Source organism: Crinia signifera, chromosome 7 (genome assembly GCF_055691185.1).
Source record: "Crinia signifera chromosome 7, ASM5569118v1, whole genome shotgun sequence".
Lineage (NCBI taxonomy): Eukaryota > Metazoa > Chordata > Amphibia > Anura > Myobatrachidae > Crinia > Crinia signifera.
Window position 1 is genome coordinate 42867525 of NC_139223.1, and position 21296 is coordinate 42888820.

Genomic DNA, 21296 nt, shown 5'->3' on the forward strand with positions numbered 1-21296 from the left:
CATATACAATTTGTAAAGTTCGCAAATAATAAAGCATAAGGGTCTAAAATAAGAGTAGTGTGAAAGGTAATATTAAGAAAATGAACCCATTTGTACCACGTTCCCACCATTGGTGGAAATAAGAAGGGGAGATGGATTGACACTTGGGCCATAACCCCAACTCTTCTGAGATAAAGTGTTTGCGCAGTGTTTGTCAGAAATATGCACAGTGGATAAATTTATTTTGTACTTCCAGTAAATAGGAGGAATGTCATTTCTTCATAATAGGCAAATGATAATGAAGGGGGAGGAGACAGGTGGGAGGTCACGGTTCCACGCAACAACAATGCGAGTCCACATATTTTTTTGAAACGGGAGATAAGAGTTCAGAATATAAGTAGCGGGTTTGGTAGGGGAGTCTATTCAACCGGTTTGAAAGTTTTTGCATGAGATCTATTTGAGGCCATATTCAGCCAGACGGATGAAGTGAATTTATATAGGGGGAAATTTACTAAAGGAAATTTGTTAAAAAAATAGGTGTATTTGTATCCAGAAATACACTTATTTTTGACATTTAGGGGGAAATTTACTAAAGGAAATTTGTAAAAAATTAGGTGTATTTATATCCAGAAATACACTTATTTTTGACATTTACTATCCCGAAAATACGGTAATTCGTATTCGTATTGATGTGCTATCAATACGAATACGAATTGCCGTATTTTTGGGATAGTAAATGTCAAAAATAAGTGTATTTCTGGATATAAATACACCTAATTTTTTACAAATTTCCTTTAGTAAATTTCCCCCTTACTGTACTATCCCGAAAATACGGCAATTCGTATTGATAGCACATCAATATGAATACAAATTGCCATATTTTTGGGATAGTAAATGTCAAAAAAGTGTATTTCTGGATACAAATACACCTATTTTTTTTTACAAATTTCCTTTAGTAAATTTCCCCCATAGTGTCTAATTTGAAAATATGCAAAGAGGCATTGGTTGGGCAGATTAAATTTGTCTTTAAAATCATTGAATGTGAGTAGTTTGCCTCCTGGGTCAAAGACATCGGATGTGGCTCTGATACCTATATGACGGAGTTGAGTATAGATCCGGTTTTCCATACCTGGGATAAAATCTGGATTGCCCCATAGGGAGATACTATTAGTAATACCGGGGTTTGCGTTTGAATGTCTTGTTGATGTTCAGCCACGCACAGTAAGTGTCACAAAACAATGGATTTAGCAATACAGCAGGTGGGATGAGACCCTCAGGGGTGTGTACAAGTGCATTGGTGGTGTAAGGGTGGTTTAGAGCATCATCAATGTCTACAATGGTATAGGTGTTTTTGGTTACTAACCAATCTGAAATATATCAAAATAGGGTAGCATAAGGGTACACCATGCCAAATGCCTTCTCGGCATCTATCGTCAAAATTGCCGACAGGACAGTAGACGCAGACATATTAGTTTAATAAATAGCAGATAAAACTATCCTAATATTAACCACTTGAGTGGTATTCCCGGAAAATTTCTGGGCATACCACTAAGAAGACGGTGTGCGCCAGTGGTGTCCAGGTGTGCACCACTGGCGCATCTCCTGTCCGGGCTCCCCCCACCTCCTCTCCCCTCCCATCACTTAGCCTCACCTCTCCGGCGTATGATCATACGCCGGCTGGAGCTCCCCTGTCCCCGCCGCCATTAGTTGTACAAGTAGGCAGCAGGCTCGGGGATGTTCGGAGGGACTCGGGAGTTCGGGGGCCCGAGTTCTCCCGAGCTGCCCCAAACATCCCCGAGCCTGCCACCCATTACATACTAAGGCTGCGCCGGTGGCATGGCCCGGAGCAGAGTACGATCCCGGACCTGGAGCAGAGATGAGGGGGAGGGGGAAGAGGAGTGACGGGGGGGGGGGTTTGAGGAGTTTTGCTGGGGCTGGACAAACCTGCCTGATCCGGATGAATAATATGAAGGAGAACATGTATTTTGGTAAGTATCTTTTAATCTATATTAAGTAAAGAGATGGGTCTGTAGGAACCAGGATTGCTTAAATCCCTTTTTGGGAAGAACTTTAAATAAATATAGCAGAATTAAAACATTGAGGGATCACATCATTGTCGAGAATGTAGTTAAAAACCAATGTCAAGAAGGGAACTATACGCGGGGATAGGAATTTATAAAATTAGTCAGTGAAGCTGCCTGGGGCTTTTCCTTCTTTAGGTCCAGCATTTCCCATAGGGATTTCTTTGTGATTGGGGATAGTAGTGCATCGTCGGAAGATCTATAGATCGCAGGCGGAGGGAGGTGCTCCCAAAATGATGAGGAGGCTGAGGGATCTGATGAAAGGGCTTGATACAGAGATTTATAAAAGTTTCTCATGACCATAGTAATTTGGTTACTACTGGATGTCAATTCTCCATCAGTAAGTTTAAGTGGGCGGACAACCATAGGGGGTGTTCTGTTCTATTCCTTTTAACGGCATGTAGTAAAATGTATGTGCCACTGGCTTCCAGGGAAACTCCCTCAGCCATCCATTCTCCGGCGTGTGCCTAGGAGAGAATGTAAATCTCCTAGGCACATGCGAGGGAGGATGACAAGTGCTCCAAATCCTCCTAAACAAGGAAGAACTGCTCCTTTTACCATGAGCACCCCTGAGGCCAGCATTGTCCTGTAACTGGCTGGTGTGCCAAATGTGCAAGCTAATAATCAATCACTTTATGCTGATGCCTTGCATTGTCTAATATCAGTGTGATGCTACGTGAAGGAATGACGGACGCCTCTTCAGACAGAATCTGAGTAAATGACAGCGCTATAGTATAGATGGTTACGTTTATTATAAACTAGAGAGAACCGAGTGTAATACACTTACTGTGAAGGGAGAGTGCCGGCTCCTGGCCGCTTCTGCCCTTAGACACTTGCCTGCTGCTCTCAATTCAACAACTATATTGGAAACCCCAAACTTGCAGCGATATAGTAAAGTCCCGTTTATCTTTATTTGCAGCTAATTCCTTGAAAACACCCGTTACATATCGCCAAAAGGATCGCATATTGCAATGCGATTGTGGGCAGTAAAATACCGCACAGATCGCGTTGTATATGCGCTCAGTAGTAATCGACCCCTTTACTTATATAGCTTTCAATGTGGGGACTGGAGCGTGGTTTTGTGTGTGTGTGGGGGGGGGGGGGGGGGGGGAGGGGAGACAGGTTTATAGACCCCATAAGAAAAATCACTTTGGTTAAGGTTATCAAGTGGAGCAAATTGTAGATTTACTCTGGAGACTTGGGATCATACACTCATTCTATGGCGCGCGTTGATCAGACATTGAGGGATTTTCTTTGCAACACTGTGATAAATTGGGTGACTATTGCAGTGTACGCTTCTGTGCGCTTCCAAAGGCTCATCACAGATTGATGGTCCTTCGTGTAGTATGACTGATCGGTCAGCGAATCTGTAAGAGAGTTGACCGACTTCAACCGGCTTGTGGTGGGGATCTATTTTCCTATATAAGGTAAACATTACAGGTCAATATGATGAATGAAAATGTATGCTTGGCAATTTTCACACCTATTTTGACAAATTCGCTTGGCAGTCAAAGGGTTAACCATTTAATTCCCAGCAAGGGTGGACGATGCCGTGCTGGTGGAGGCGTGCTTTCCCTTTGATTGCTATACTAGTCTTTTCCTTGCACGGTGAGCGTAGAGTCAAAACTTTTTTGACTTTCGAAGTCAAGGCAGACCAGGGGGGAACGTGAACGGTGTGTGGTTGGTGGGCGCTTATCAAAACAAACAGGATGTATTTGGGAGCTGGGTAGAACTGTTGTTTAGCGGTACTGTGGGGGAGATGTCTCAAATCTTCTAGAGAGGAAAGCTGAAGATGTTGCCCCAGAGCAACAACTTCTTTGAGCTATCATTTTCTTAGTACATTCTGCAGAAATGATAGCTACAGTGGATGCTGATGGATTGCTATGGGCCCCTGTCCTATGTTGAAGGTTTGATACCTCTCCCCCTCTGTTCTCTCTCTGGGACAGGAGGGGGTTACAGATTGTTTGGATGTTTGCTCAGCATAGCAATACGCAGCAATTTTCACAGCAACGAAACATGGAGACGGAAGTATCTGTCTGCGGGGTGATGGATGATGTGGTTTTATCGCTGAACCTGGGCGGTCTATTTACAAACTGGACGCATGTTTGATCCCTATATATGAATGGGACAATGGTGCTGTATAGACTTTTTTGCTATAGTCACTAAACCATAAGATAAGACGGGCTCCTTACAGATGGAGCCTTCTTCAGCTAGCCTTCTCTGGAGAGCCATGGCTCAACAAGACCTAATTTTCTCAGAAGCAATACAAAACATAGAACAATACAGTAGGGGATTAGCATATGATTACGTCCAACAGCTCTGGCTCAATTAATCCTATTAAAGGGCTCAATGAGGATCGCTCTATCTGTACATGTGAATCCTGTCGGTCATATGCAGCCTTGGCTTAGCGGCTTTCTTGGGGAAGGCTGGAGCCTCATTCTGGGACATGTAGTTCTACAGCAGGTAGAGCGGTGCAAGTTGCGTAAGCCTGATACAGAGCTAAATTGTTTCTGCAGACACTGCGCCTAATTCAGACCTGATCGCAGGGAACATTTCGGCAAGCAGCAAATTCGGCCCCGTTGTCGATGGTGGGTGTCTGTACATGTGTAAACCCCTGTGGGAACGCCTTTGGGGAGTATCACACTCGCCACAGTGGTCGTTCTTTCAGGGGAGGGAAGGTGGAGCAGTGGAAAGCCCAGTGTTTTATGGTTCCCCCTACGAATGCAGGTGTATTGATGCCTGCTCGGCGTCAGTGCCCGCCCCGAATTCAGGATAAAAGTCCGTTTTGACGGACATTTATCTGCGAACGGGTGAAAAATTGTGCGGCAGCATGCGAGTGGATGTGTAAGCGTGGGGATACGCAAGGTGGGGAGGGGGGGGGGGCGTTCAGTCTGGTGTCGTTTCCCTTGTTGCTTTACCCTTGTTAGCAAGTGGACAAAGCCATGTGCACTGCAGGTGGGGCAGATGTAACATGAGCAGAGAGAGCTAGATGTGGCGGAGTTATTTTGTTTCTGCGCAGAATAAATACTGGCTGCTTTATTTTTACACTGCAATTTTAGATTTTTGCAAAATGTACCCAGCGATCAGTCCTGAATGTGTGTGTCCCTTCCCTCCATCCCCGGGTGCACAATATGTTCCTGGACGCTTTAAGAGTCCGGCCTGCAACTTATCTTCTCTTCCAAATGAAAATGAAATTGAAACCTCTTCCAATCACAGCCTTCAAAGAGCTTTTTAATGAAGTCCAGGCTGTCATGTAAGGACCTGCGCGAGGTTGGGTAATTGGCAGCACAGTGTACTCTGTGGAGCTTCTGCCCATGTAATTGAGAATCCGTTATTAAGTGCCCAGTGTGTGATTGTGGTGATGCCCGGCTCCTGGCAGATGGTGTCATTTCTTCTCCTGCCAGATGCTCTGTGACTGATGTGGAATGGAATTAATATGTGACCACCTTCACGTTGGCGTTTCCCGTATAGTGCAGATGAAGCAGACTTTATTGAATGAAGTGACGACAACGTATTCACTGTGCACTGCTGTGTTACGTAATAGAGGTGTAATGATGTAACATTGTGACCATGAGAATTATCTCATTTATTTACAGTTTTATTTTTTGTTCTGTTTTTCTTTCTCTGTCTTTAGGATCCCAGAAGTAAACACAAGTTTAAAATACACACGTATTCCAGTCCGACATTCTGTGACCACTGTGGCTCCCTGTTGTACGGCCTCATTCACCAAGGGATGAAATGTGAAAGTAAGATTTTATCTGATATATTCTCCTGTGACGCCTTTACTGATCCATGTGGCGGAGCAGGGACAGCATGTATCTGAGTGATATATACTGCGATCTCCCACCTGCCCCTTTCACTGGAATATTTCATTCCAGCAGCACCTAACTGAGTTATTACTGTCCTTGCTCGTGCTACCTCTCCCCTCCCTTCACCGGAGTGATTCCCTGCTGCTGTCCTGCTCCAGCTACCTCTCCCATCCCTTCACCGGAGTGATTCCCTGCTGCTGTCCTGCTCCAGCTACCTCTCCCATCCATTCACCTGTGTGATTCCCTGCTGCAGTCCTGCTCCAGCTACCTCTCCCATCCATTCACCTGTGTGATTCCCTGCTGCAGTCCTGCTCCAGTTACCTCTCCCATGCGTTTACCTGAGTGATTCCTTGCTGCTGCCCTGCTACCTTTTTCATCCATTCACCTGTGTGATTCCCTGCTGCTGTCATGCTCCTGCTACCTCTTTCATCCATTCACCTGTGTGATTCCCTGCTGCTGTCTTGCTACCTCTCCCATCCATTCACCTGAGTAATTCCCTGCTGTTGTCCCTGCTCCTGCTACCTCTATCTAAGTAATTCCCTGCTGCTGTCCTTGCTCCTGCTACCTGAGTAATTCCCTGCTACCTCTTCCCTCCATTCTCCTGAGTAATTCCCAGCTACCTCTCCCCTCCATTCACCTGAGTGAATCCCTGCTACCCCTCCCCACTATTCACCTGATTGATTCCCTGCTACCTCGTCCCTCCATTCACCTGAGCGATTCCCTGCTACCTCGTCCCTCCATTCACCTGATTGACTCCCTGCTACCTCGTCCCTCCATTCACCTGAGTGACTCCCTGCTACCTCGTCCCTCCATTCACCTGAGTCATTCCCTGCTACCTCGTCCCTCCATTCACCTGAGTGATTCCCTGCTACCTCGTCCCTCTATTCACCTGAGTGATTCACTGCTGCTGTCCTGCTACCTCTTTCATCCATTCACCTGTGTGATTCCCTGCTGCTGTCCTGCTACCTCGTCCCTCCATTCACCTGAGTCATTCCCTGCTACCTCGTCCCTCCATTCACCTGAGTCATTCCCTGCTACCTCGTCCCTCCATTCACCTGAGTCATTCCCTGCTACCTCGTCCCTCTATTCACCTGAGTGATTCACTGCTGCTGTCCTGCTACCTCTTTCATCCATTCACCTGTGTGATTCCCTGCTGCTGTCCTGCTACCTCTCCCATCCATTCAACTGAGTAATTCCCTGATATTGTCCCTGCTCCTGCTACCTCTACCTGACTAATTCCCTGCTGCTGTCTTTGCTCCTGCTACCTGAGTAATTCCCTGCTACATCTCCCCTTCATTCACCTGTGTAATACCCTGCTTCCTCTCCCCTCCATTCACCTGAGTGATTCCCTGCTACCTCTCCCCTCCATTCACCTGAGTGATTCCCTGCTACCTCTCCCCTCCATTCACCTGAGTGATTCCCTGCTGCTATCCCTGCCCTGCTACCTTCCCCATCCCTCCATTTACCTATGAGTCCCTGCTTCTGCTTCCTCCCACCTCTCCTCTATTCAGTTAAAAGAGATTCCCTGCTCCTATTACCTCTTCACTGTCATCCATTCACCTGAGTAATTTCCCTGCTGCTATCTCTGCCCTGCTACCTCCCCCTCCATTCCCTGCTCCTGGTGCTTCTCCCCTCTTGTCCATCCACCTAAGAGATGATCTGCTCCTGCTACCTCTCACCTCTCCTTAATTCATCCGAGGGTCTCTCTGCCGCTGACCCCTGCTCCTGGTGCCACACCCCTGTCCTCTTGCCACTAGAATGATCCCCTGCTACTGCCCCTTGCTTCCTATCCCCTGCTCCTGTTCCTGCTACCTCTCTCTGCTAGTGTGGGAGGTCTCTTGACAAAAATGTGTCTTAGTTGCATTTACATTCCATTGTTCTTCATATTCAGTTGTTCACATATACACAAGTGTTGCATCAAATGAATCCGCAGCCCCTCCTGATGCATCCTAGCCACATTTGTCAAAAAAGCCGCCGGAAGCTAACGGAGTTGTACGGGATTGTTGGCTCACTCCCGCCAGGCCTCTTCCACTGTGTGGCTTATAGATGGTAGATGTGCGATTACACATCTGTATAATGTTCATGACTTTGTGGCTACAAGCACCTTTTCTGTATATGTTGCTGTACAGAGACCTCTACTGGCCACAGTGAGAATTGCAGCTTTGGTCTTTGTGCATTTTATAATGTATTTGAATGGCTGATCGGCATGGTCTCTTGCGGTATGGCTATGATCGAACCAAGCCAAAATGTTCACATGTCTATGGTCGAAAAAAGCCAAAATGTTGACATGGGTTTTTATTTATATATGCACATACTTTGCTGTTACCAATTGGAGTCCAGGTAGATGTTAAAGTGCCGATTTTGTGGTACCTGGCCTACTCTGTTTCTGTAAAGTCAGTTTTTCTTAAGTTTCCTGTGAATTCCCTCCCAGTTTCAGTGCATGTCCTTGTGTTCTAATACTACGGTTCCATTGAAGAATGTCTCCCACCTGTACCTTGTTAAAACCCTTGATATATTTGAAAGTTTCCTTTCTCTGCTCTAAATTATACATATTAAGATCTTTTAGTCTTTCCTGGTACGTTTTGTGATGTAGGCCATGCACCATTTTAGTTGCCCTTCTTTGTACAGTCTCTAATGTATTTATATCCTTCTGGAGATATGGCCTCCAGAACTGAACACAGTACTCTAGATGAGGTTGTACCAATGACCTATACAGTGGCATTATCACTTCTTTCTTTCTACTGCTGATACCTCTACCTATACAACCAAGCATCTGACTTGCCTAATCCTGACCTAATCCTTATGACTAAAGCTTGGTGCACACTGGACAATGATAATGACCAGCCGTAACAATTTTGTGTATGTCGTTCAGTGTGTACGCACTATGGGCCAGATGTATCAAACTTCAAAAACATGATATAATTGAGATCGATAAACAACTAGCCAATAAGCTCCTAACTGTCATGTTACAGGTTGGGTTTGAAAAATGACAGGTAGGAGCTGATTGGTTGTTTATCACTCTCCATTTGCATATTGTCCATTGTGTGTGCTACAAGCGATGGGCTGAAACCCAACAATTTGACAATATCAGATATCTCTTGTATATATAGTTTGCTCGATGGTGGAATCACTCAGTGTGTACGCACTATTTCATTTGTCCGGTACTTCAGAAAGTACAAGGGAAATAGTCAGCTAAGAGCGTGCGTGCTGCTTGTCATCCAGGTGGTACCCATCTTTAGTCCGATAAGTTTTCCAATACGCCTCTTTACTGAGGTGAAGCAGGAAGTGATATTAAGGATGATAGGTCTAAGGATTTGAAATACAGGACCTTTTTTGTATAAAAGTCAGAGGTGTTTCTAGACAATTTATATCCTAGTGCGAAGAAATAAATGTGCCCCCTCCCCCCCCCCCCATACATGTGTCAGTGAAGAAATTGCACACAAAATGGGTGTGGCTTAATATAAGGGGTGTGTCCTAGCTGTAATGGGTGTGGTCTAGCAAGAAAACCATTACCTTACACCTCACCGGGGGTGATAATTACACAATACGCCGCACACCCTGATGCCCATTACACATTATGCCGCACACTGTGATGCCCATTGCATATTACACCCCACCCCGTGATGCCCATTACACATTATGCCGCACACCGTGATACCCATTGCACATTACACCCCACCCTGTGATGCCCCTTTCACCCCACACTGTTATAGCAATTACACAATACTCCCCACACCGTAATGCCCATTACACATTACGCCCCACACCGTAATGCTCATTACGCTGCACAATGTGATGCCCATTACACATATTGCCCCCATAGTGCCAGATATGCCCCCATAGTGCCAGATGTGCCAGAAACACCTATGCCCCCCACAGTGCCAGAATTTCACAGTAGTGCAACTCACCATTGCCGTTGATTGCTGCTGCTATCAACATCTGCTGCTGTTGTTGGAGGGGGGCATTGTGGAGCACAGAACGCGCCTCTCCTGCTCTCACCCCAGTCTGGTGTCCCCCTGCTGTCTGTCTCCTCTGCCTCCGATTTCAAGGGGAGGGGAGAGCTCAGTGCATCGCGCATATCTCCTTCCCCTCACTGTGGGCGGGATGTATTAATATACATAGCCGCCCTTCGCCTGGCAGCCGCCGCAATGCTGCCGCATATGTACTAACATATGCGGCTAGCATCGGGTTGCGGTGACAGAGACCCCCGTGATACCTTTGATGTGGTGTGCGGGGGTCTCCGTCACATCCCGGCGGCTGCCAGTGTCCCCCTGCGTCTCCTCCTCCCTCCTGCAGCCGGATGTCCTCCCGGCTGTGACACCTGCTGGGGAGGAGGAGATCAGGAGGACGGGAGGGGGGGGGCACGCGGACGTCGGGCGGCGATAAAAGCCCATAGGCGATACCCTCTGGGTGGCGATACCCTGCCAAGCGAAGACGGGTGATGGTAAATAGGAAAATGCAATAAAACCCCTGTTTTACCGCATTTTCCCTTTAGTAGTGTACATCCCACCCAGAGTCCACTGTCCCTCCTTCCCCTCACTGTGTCCACTGTCCCTGTGACCGGGCCGTCAGCCAGTCATACTTTGCGGGCTGACTCCTGATTGGTTGCCGGCCCGTGAGCTGTGATTGGCTGATGGCCCAGTCACAGTGGCACAATGAGGGGAAGGCGAGTCATGCAATGGGCTCTTCTCTCCCCTTTGTAGGGAAGCGGCTGTGGGGGGAGCTGTCACCCCGGCTGTGTGATAAGTGGCAGACAAACTGTGCGGCGCCCCGAGTGGCTGCACGGCTTGTCGGCCTCTAGAAGCGGCCGTGATAAAACTTACCACCTTCCTCCATATTTGGGAAAGTTGATTGTCAATATATAGTGTTTTTAGTAACATCGATGTCATTGCTACCAGAAGAGGACCCGTTTAGTAATATCACTTGCTTTCCCGCTATTGCGACCACAATATCTGTACAACAAATTGATCATTTAAGAATGACAATTTCTGGAGTCTGCACACAATAGTGGTAAGAGGTATACACAGAGACAAATGGAAGGGGGTTATTTAGAAAATAAATAACACTAGGGCAGAATTATTAAGCTTGGTGAAGTGTAAGGTGATAATGCAGCAGCTAATTGGCTCCTAACTGGTATATTTCAGCCCCAGACTGTTGCTTGACAGTTGGGGGCAGTTGTAACATGTACAGAGAGTTTGTTTTGAGGGAATTATTTTGTTTCTGTGCAGCGTAAATACTGGCTGCTTTATTCTTACACGGCAATTAAGATTTCAGTTTGAACACGCTCCACCCAAATCTAACTCTCTCTGCACATGTTACATCTGCCCCACCTGCAGTGCAGCAGGGTTTTGTCCATTAGAGAAAAGATGTGCTTTGCGATCCAGTCTGAATTAGCCCTAAAGTATGGACGTCTATCTGTTCTTATTTGTGTCGCTTCTCCTTTCCAGATAATTTATATTATTAAAAGGAACCAAGCAGCTTAGTCCAATCTCATTAAACAAATCAGTCTTGCAATTAGTCCGATTAAATACAAACCGCTCTCACAGCCATTTTGTTAATAGAAAATACTCGTTAGTATTATTAGCCAGGCCTCGTATCACAGTGCTCATGGGATTTCCCAGAATACTCACCATACATTGTTCCAGCCATACTGTATAATATATCATTATTCAGACCTTTCTCTTATTATCCAGAAGCGCATATATATTAACAGAGTACTCACACCACAATTACAGCGGCAATGGCTATTCTCCCATGCACGTTCTATTGATGTCGGTATCTTTTTCCAGCTGTCCAAAGCTTGGCAGTCTGTGCTGTATACTTAGAGAGGGGGGTTTTGGTTGTCAATCGCACAAGACAGAATTGGAGAGCAATAGGACCCCTAATTTGTATAGTCTACAGTTGATTAGTTAGACAGGGGTGTGCTACCTAGGGACATAAGTATGAGAACAATGACTGGAAAGAAAAGATATGTCCTTAATAAGGTGCACCTAAGAGATTACAATCAAATTTAACCTTTATTAACAAGTCATTTAAAAGGCTGCGAAAATTTAAAAAACATTAACATACAACATAAATGGGGTAAACACAGTTTAAAACTGAGGTGGCAGGCAGAAACTGCTGTTTTATGTAGAAGATTTTAATGCATATATGTCCTTTTCAACGTGGTGTGGACCTCCTTATGTTGGTAAGTCCACACTCAGGTTGTGTGATGTGTGGACACCCAGAGGCGGTGCAACTAGCGCAGGTCCACTGGACTTTCTGCGGTATTGCCACACGCTCTAATGGGGTCTTGCGTTCTAAGAGTGGGTAAAGACCTCTTATAACTCCTAGTCTGTCGTATGAGGTCCTGTAGCTGATGTCAACACTTGGCCCGTCGACTGAACTCTTTCTTGAGTATTATGGATGGTAAGTATTCATTTGCGCTATATATAAGTGCTGAGAGTATAACACATCTATAATTCTGTGCTGAGTGTGTTAATTGCGCTCAAAGTATCCTCATAAATTATAACTGGATACCCTCTTAATACACATAAACTGTGAGGGAATGAATTACCAGAGAGGATTTGCGCTACATAGATACCACGACTATAATCATGCGCTTTGTAAATAAATTGCGCTCGTCTGGTCCTCACTCATATAACCTGGGTACCCCTAGCTGTATTTAGGCTATGGGGAAATAAATAACCAGGGAGTGCCAGTGTTGAGGTGTATGATATAAATAACACTCTCAGAATAGCATGGTAACGTCTGGACCCAAATGGATCAGAATGCACTATATAAATACCACGACTGTGGTCATACGTTTTGTGTATAAATTGCGCTGGTCTGGTCCTTACTCATATAACCTGGATACCCCTAAGCGTACTTAAGCTATGGGGAAAAAATGACCAGGAAGGACCAGTCCTGAGGTGTATGATATAACTAACACTCTCAGGATAGCGTGGTAACACCTGAACCTAAATGGACCAGAGTGCGTGAAGAGAGGTGTAGGAGAAGAGCCCTGAGGAAGCTGTACTGCGAAGCGCGTGCCGGCTAGCGGTGTGCAGGCAGACAGCTGTTTATTATTTTTCTTACCAATGCATTTTGATTTATGTGTATGTCCTACTACATGTTTCTAGTCCTGAGCTGAGATTGAGACTTGTGCCCGTGTGCCCTGCGCGACAACTATATTTGGAGAGTGCTAATCTTCTCCTACACCTCTCTTCACGCACTCTGGTCCATTTAGGTTCAGGTGTTACCACGCTATCCTGAGAGTGTTAGTTATATCATACACCTCAGGACTGGTCCTTCCTGGTCATTTTTTCCCCATAGCTTAAGTACGCTTAGGGGTATCCAGGTTATATGAGTAAGGACCAGACCAGCGCAATTTATACACAAAACGTATGACCACAGTCGTGGTATTTATATAGTGCATTCTGATCCATTTGGGTCCAGACGTTACCACGCTATTCTGAGAGTGCTATTTATATCATACACCTCAACACTGGCACTCCCTGGTTATTTATTTCCCCATAGCCTAAATACAGCTAGGGGTACCCAGGTTATATAAGTGAGGACCAGACGAGCGCAATTTATTTACAAAGCGCATGATTATAGTCGTGGTATCTATGTAGCGCAAATCCTCTCTGGTAATTCATTCCCTCACAGTTTGTGTATTAAGAGGGTATCCAGTTATAATTTATGAGGATACTTTGAGCGCAATTAACACACTCAGCACAGAATTATAGATGTGTTATACTCTCAGCACTTATATATAGCGCAAATGAATACTTACCATCCATAATACTCAAGAAAGAGTTCAGTCAACGGGCCAAGTGTTGACATCAGCTACAGGACCTCATACGACAGACTAGGAGTTATAAGAGGTCTTTACCCACTCTTAGAACGCAAGACCCCATTAGAGCGTGTGGCAATACCGCAGAAAGTCCAGTGGACCTGCGCTAGTTGCACCGCCTCTGGGTGTCCACACATCATACAACCTGAGTGTGGACTTACCAACATAAGGAGGTCCACACCACGTTGAAAAGGACATATATGCATTAAAATCTTCTACATAAAACAGCAGTTTCTGCCTGCCACCTCAGTTTTAAACTGTGTTTACCCCATTTATGTTGTATGTTAATGTTTTTTACATTTTTGCAGCCTTTTAAATGACTTGTTAATAAAGGTTAAATTTTATTGTAATCTCTTAGGTGCACCTTATTAAGGACATATCTTTTCTTTCCAGTCATTGTGCTGTATACTTGCCTACCTGACCCTCTCCATGAGGGAAAAAAGTCGTTCTCTGCTTAGCAAGCACCTTAACGTCGGACGCCCTCCTCGTTTTAAATAACGTTTTACCATTGATGTGAGTTTTTTTCCCAATGACAAAAAAGAAACATTATAAAAAAAAGTTTTGCACGGTAGACCTAATATGTATTAGATAACCCTACAAGTAAAATTTGTATAGCATACGATAACTTAGAAAATATAACTTTTCAATACATAATCCCAGGCATTGTCCGCGACGTCATGCACCGACCCCACATGCATCCCTGACGGAAGACATTGCTAGTGGGGTCCATGCTATTGAATAGAGCATGGCCAACACTGTCGGAGTCGCAGGGGACATACATTGTCTAGTGGCTCTTATTCCGGTTGAGTCGCTTCGGTTCGAATTCCCGCCCTTGCAAGTCATCCAGAACCTGCCCGGCGAATGGTGGCACACCTGCCACCATTCACTCACCGTGTTCAATCGTCCGGCACATGAATGGATGTTTTACATAAACAACCATTTGCATGCCTTTGGGAACCTCCGCCATCTTTCGATCGAATGATGGGAAAAAGCAGACACCTACAAAGAAATACAGTGATATGGTCGGCTGTCCGACCCTGCACGTGCGTCACGACTGCATTTCCATATGTACGCCCAGCGTCTTCTGAGTAACGCCCATGAAACGCTGGTCGTATACATATGCTAATGCCCCTGGCCAGCACACACACACCACCCCCCACAGCACCGAGTTTGCACACTCACATCCTTTGCATATGCGCAGAAATGCAGCTACGCATACTCAAAACATCGGTCCTGGTGCGAATTCGCGCCCAACCGAATCAATCAGAATAAGGGCCAGTGTGTACACCGCTTCATAGAGGATTTTTCGACTGTAAATATATGCAAAAATCATCTGTAGCGCAAAAAATCCTTAAAATAGATACCATCGTGGGGGAGTGCCCAACCAGGAGTGAGGGTTTGTCCACAAAACAAACCTTCAAATCATTGTGCTCAATTTTGGATTACAGCAACTATATGCGCTCCTGGTACCTGCGGTAAGAAAGCATGCTGGTTTTTTTTTTGCTTTGAAGCCCCACATCTTCCTATTGGGCAGGTGGCTGCTGAGAGATGTAGTTCTCTCCACTGTTGCCTCTAGACCAGTAGAGGCCAAACCGGTCCTCGAGATCTACCAATTGTCCACGTTTTCCAGATCACCTAGCTGGTGCACAGCTGTAGTCATTACTAACTGTCACATGTTCAAACCTGCTGCATTTATTCCTACTATAGATCCACAGGTTGCCTGATATACATGAACTGTTGGTAGATCATGAGGTCAGGTTTGGACAGCCCTGATCTAGACTCACACGGGACACACACACGCATGCGCTACAAGTTGTGTTACACATAGCGCATAAGCACCGTATTACTGCTTGTGCATCATATTCCCACTGTGGCGCAAATAAAATGCATTGTAATGGAATAAGTCGCATGCAAGCACGCTCAGCGGTAACGAGTCATGCTGTGGTATGGAACGACTAGAAGCGCTGTTTAACGTTCAAGGAGGCTACATATACTGTATGTGGACACCTCTATAATTAGGCTAACTGGAAACTTCCAATAGCTTAATAAATAATTAGGGAGGGGTAAAGCGGGAAAGCCAGAGCAAGTCCCCCTGATTTTCCTAAAAATAACGAAAAATCGAACTTGTTCTGGCGGTGCAATCTGAATAGGAAGAATGTCGTGCCGCATGGTTGGTTGTTTTTTTTTTTTTTTTTTTCTATTAAAAATTTAATATGCCAATAAAGTCTTGGGCAGGAAATAAAAGAGCAAATTACGGCCCATTTGTAGCGAATTTTGGCAAACTGCAGAGTAATCTTGAAAGAAAAATAGCGTATGCCCGTCCCTAGACAAAGTACTATGTTTCCCAGATGCATTCCCTAACCAATTTTTTGCAGGAAAACAATATTTTGTATCCCAATTGCACATTGAGTGAAAAATAACTACATAATAATCAGATAATACAGAGATCTTGGTTGCATATATCTGCAGATATAGGGCTAAGCCTCCAGGCCGTCAAGGCATCTCTGTCACTGGGGGTCCCTAATACTGGGTATGGGTCTGGGGTGTGGGCCCCCAACATGCAAATATATGCAACCAAGATCTCTGTATTGTCTGGTTATTATGTATGTTATCTTTCACTGTGTGCAATTGAGATACAAAATATTGTTTTCCTAACCAGAATTACCCCTCCCTTTCGGCACCTGAGTGACACACCTCTGATTGAGCAGCTTACCAACAAAAGTGTTGTGCAGTTTTTTGCAGGTAGATTAAGCAGCAAAAATAGCCACTTTCCGCATAAAACTTCTGGAAGCGTAGAAGACCAGAAATGTATAAATATCGGCCCTTGTAAGAGGTTCTTTCCTATGCTAACTGTCACACTCCCACTTGTTACGTGGGTACCTGTTTTCTAGGTCCCCGACCCCAAAAAGAGGGAGAATAGAACCTGTGTAGAGCCATCATTCTCACAAGAGACTATGCAGCACTCGGGCAGTCGGGATTCCGATGTCTGAATAATGACTGTTGGAATCCCAACTGTCTGAGGGTTATACCCCACCCCCCCTGTGACACGCTGAGCAATACAGTTCTCATGAGCTCACAGGCGCCCTCTGCTGCAAATACTGGAAATACTGTTTCTGGTGCAAGCTAAAAATGAGACAGCAGATCACAAATCCAGTTCGGGAAAAACTTTGGGACCCAACTTTTAGTGCAACAATCTCGGAGAACTAAATATTACGGAAATGTGTCTCCCTGCTAATACACTGCTAACAATCCCTGCTTTTCCCTGTTTCTCAGCATGCATGATGAACGTTCACAAACGCTGTGTAATGAACGTGCCAAGCCTGTGCGGTACGGACCACACGGAGCGCAGAGGGAGACTACACATCAAGGCGGACATCAGCCAAGATGTCCTGACGGTTGTGGGTGAGTTGATAGCTATCAGGTGGGTCTGTCTAAACTCAATCCAGGCATTTTGCATTCAATCATTTAGAGGGGATGCAGTTAAAATCCCGGCGGTCGGGATCCCGGCGTTCTGAATCCCGACGCCGGAATCCCGACCGCCGAAATGCCGACACATTCTCCATCCTGGGGTGTCCACGACACCCCTGGAGGGAGAATAAATTAGTGTGCCGAGCGTAGCGAGGCACCGGGCCCGCTGCGTGGCGAGCGCAGCGAGCCCGCAAGGGGGGGGGGCGATCCACGTCCCCCCCTTGTCGGCATTTCGGCTGTCGGGATTCCGGCGTCGGGATTCTGAACGCCGGGATCCCGACCGCCGGGATTCAATACTGAATCCATTTAGAGAGATACCATTTTTATTACATGATCATTTTTGTGTGTGTTGTGCTAGACTTTGCAGCACAGTAAACGGTATAGAGGGGAGAATACATGCAATAAAGAATTATCTGTGGTTCTAAGTCACTATTTGTGGAAAGAGTTGAGAACCTGTTTCTCTTTGTTATATTTTTCATCCATTTTCAAAGAAAAGTTTACAAATCCGTGATAAGAATGCACTGCTACAATATGCATAACATTTAACACCTGTCTCACATTGAGTTACTGTAATTAGCCATATAAAGGGAATTGGGGTGGATTAAGGAGTCCTAGGCAAGAACCGGTCTACCCACATGTTTTACGATCTATTTATTAACAGTTGGTGTATGGACGATTTTCAGGTTTTTTTTCCAAAGTGAACAAAACTGGCCATTTACTAAAGGCAAAACCGACCAAAAACCAGACTTTAGAACGTAGGTTGGTTTTAAAATAAATGACTGGAAACTTACACCAAATCCACAATCATCTGTTGTACCCCTTTCACATCGCAAAGCCAGGTCAGACTTGGGTCCAGCAAGTTAACAATAAACCCAGATCGCCCATTATACAGGGGTGCCGGACGGAATCCCGACTGCTCCCTCGTGGGGGTCCACGACCCCCATAGAGGGAGAATAAAATAGGCGGCGGGAGCAGCTCGCCACCGCGCCTGCAGAGTGGCGAGCGCAGCGAGGCCGCAAGGGGCTTCATTGCGCTCCCCCCGCTGTGCAGTTGGGATCCGACGGCTGAGTAATGACTGTCGGAATCCCGACTGTCGGGTAAATATACCACTCCCTTATACAGAAGGCGACCCAGGTTTAACCCTTATAACCCACGTTGAATTGCCGGGTTGGTCAATCTGTGTTATAAGATTTCAGACCTGGTCTGATTAGTTTGGTACCATTCACAGTATGGCAGTGAGACCCCATGCGGTGTGTCTCCCTGGTGTAAGCTCCCAGGTGGTTCAGCCTGGTGCTGGTTATTGGAAAACCAGGGGGTCGCCACTGTTTTTCCTACATTTTTCCAGTACCAGACCAGGCTGAGAAGTTCATGGCTGGTTCTGGATTACTGGGGTCCTCTCATTAGACTTTACACCTAAGGAGCTTGCATAGAACATACTGTTCAGGGGGCTTTGCCATCAGTTTTGAACTGAAAGATTAAAACCAATGGCATTTAGAGCTGCATGAAGCAACTGACGACATAGCCTGTTTTCAAGTGATACTGAAAGAGAGAGTTAGGAAATATTGATTATTTTTTTTTTGGTACTTATGTACCGCCACTAAGCAAATAGGTTAGTGGGCTATTCTGCGTAAGAAAATTGCTTTGCATCGTATGCGATTTTTGCATGCGATGCAATTTTCATATGCAATTTATTCACTGGTCTTGGGCGGGGATGCAGTTACGATCCCGGCGGTCGGGATCCCGGCGTTCAGAATCCCGACGCCGGAATCCCGACCGCCGAAATGCCGACACATTCTCCCTCCTGGGGTGTCCACGACACCCCAGGAGGGAGAATAAATTAGTGTGCCGAGCGTAGCGAGGCACCGGGCCCGCTGCGTGGCGAGCGATCCACTTCCCCCCCTTGTCGGCATTTCGGCTGTCGGGATTCCGGCGTCGGGATTCTGAACGCCGGGATCCCGACCGCCGGGATTCAATACTGAATCCCTTGGGCGGTGCGATAAGATTGCACCGCATATAAAATCGCATGCGATTTTATAGGGTGCGATGCGTTTCATTTAGTATACACTTGTATGACCTACAATGGGATTTAGGCACCCCCCCACTATTCATGCCACCCCGAAGCGGTGTGGGATATGAAAAGGTTGGGAGGACACGTTCCGCCGCCCCTCGCGGGGCTTGCTGTGCTCGCCACGTTTTGGGGTGGATCCAATATCCACCGGGGGTGCCTAAATCACATTGTATGTCATACAAGTGTATAATACATTATATGGCATTGCACCCTATAAATCGAATGCGATTGCATGCGATTTTAAGTGCGGTGCGATTCAATGCAATCGCACCACACAAGGACAGAGAGCAGTGAATAAATTACATAGGAAAATCGCATTGCATGCAATCGCATTGCATGCAAAAAACGCATGCAGCGCGATTTCCCTATGGTGCCGTACGTATGCTAATTGGGCGCCCTTCCCAAGTACATATCAAACAATCACAGCGATATCTGTCAATGTTTGCCTGTTTTTGGTTTGGAACCAGAACTGACATTTTAGATTTGGTTCGGTATCTCACCTATCCGATACATCCGATCACTGTGTGCCTCCATCCGCTGCATAGTGTTACGTTTTTCTGCATTTGGACAATTATCATTCAAGTACATACACTGTAGTATAATTTTTCAAAACTGTGGTGTATAAACCAGATCTGAAAGATTAGGAAAAACAGGAAGTGACTTTGTCCCAATATGGGACGGTGTCGCTTTAAGAAGCGCAGTCTTGTCGGGATCAAACAATATTATAAGCAATTAATTGTTGAACAATAACTTGTATTTATTTAAAAATAGTTGTACATATAAATGAATGAAGTGCACTTCACAATGACATTAATGAATAAAAACACATACCAAACAAACAACATAAAACATATAGTGCTGGCTGTAGATTTGAGGCAAATAGCAGGCTTGGAGTTCATATGGCATTATGTTAGTTCCTTAATGGCAATTTGTAATCCATTATAGTTACCAGTCAATGGTCTCCAACAGCGATTGTAAAGTGGGTAGACCTCCTCACACAGGTGCCAATTCTGTGGGTGGTACGTTTCTCTCCTCCTTTACCAGTGATGTAACTGGATATTGCTGTCCACTGTGTAGGGGTGATGCCTTGAAAGGACTGGTATCTTGGTAAAGCTCAAAAACGCGTTTCTCCGCCTTGTGTGATTATCGGCGGCTTCCTCAGTTTGAGCTGTTAGATATGCAGGTATCATATTTATAGCGTGCCGGTTCGCGCGTCTCGCGCCCCCGCACTTCCTGGTTTATATGCCAAGCCTCGTTTTGGTTTTACTACTATATATAGATGACGGCGGCCATTTTAGTTCCGTGTATTCCAAGCCTCATTTTGACACAATAGACTGCCGTGGCCCTCTTTTTGTATGTATTGTATTCCAAGCCTCTTGAGAAACTGAAAATCTGAAAGATTTTTATTATTAAGTGTACGACCAGCCTACATTGTCTGCATGCTTCGGCTGGGTTTTAACAATTTAGGCCGTGTGGATGTAGGGGTCTTGAAATGGGCTGCTGGTCGCATACTTGTGTGGTCTGGAACTAAGCCTCTTCCATCAGGTAGCATTATTGTGTGGTCTGGAACAAAGGGCCTTATTCTAATTCACTCTTTCTGAAAAAATCCTTCTTATATGGACAAAACCATGTGCACTGCAGGGGGGCAGATGTAAAATGTACAGAGAGAATTAGATTTGGGTGAGTTATTTTGTTTCTGTGCAGGGTAAATACTGGCTGCTTTATTTTTACACTAAAATATAGATCTCACTTTGAAGTAAAACCCCACCCAAATCTAATTCACTCTGCACAAGTAACACCTGCCTCACCTGCAGTGCACATGGTTTTGTCCATTTAAGATGGAATTTGTCAGAAAGAGTGAACTAGAATAAGGCCCTAAGCCTCTTCCATCAGGTAGCATTATTGTGTGGTCTGGAATTAAGCCTCTTCCACCATGATAGTAGCATGCATGTGTGGTCTAAACTAGGAATTGCCAGCCACTGTGTTCCCCACTAATGCAGCCAGAAAGGTCATATTACAAGTTTTCTTAGCTCATTTGAAGGAACAATCCCAGC

The 21296-nt window shown here is 45.5% G+C and overlaps 1 protein-coding gene across 2 annotated transcripts in view; it reads left to right on the top strand.

The window, feature by feature from the left end:
* Positions 1 to 21296, top strand: part of PRKCB (protein kinase C beta) — a 215280-nt gene that overhangs the window by 134727 nt on the left and 59257 nt on the right. For both annotated transcript variants that reach the window (XM_083152923.1, XM_083152922.1), the window contains exons 4-5: positions 5695 to 5806; positions 16980 to 17108. In XM_083152923.1, the coding sequence (XP_083009049.1) occupies positions 5695 to 5806; positions 16980 to 17108 (241 nt within the window). The remainder of the gene's footprint in view (positions 1 to 5694; positions 5807 to 16979; positions 17109 to 21296) is intronic.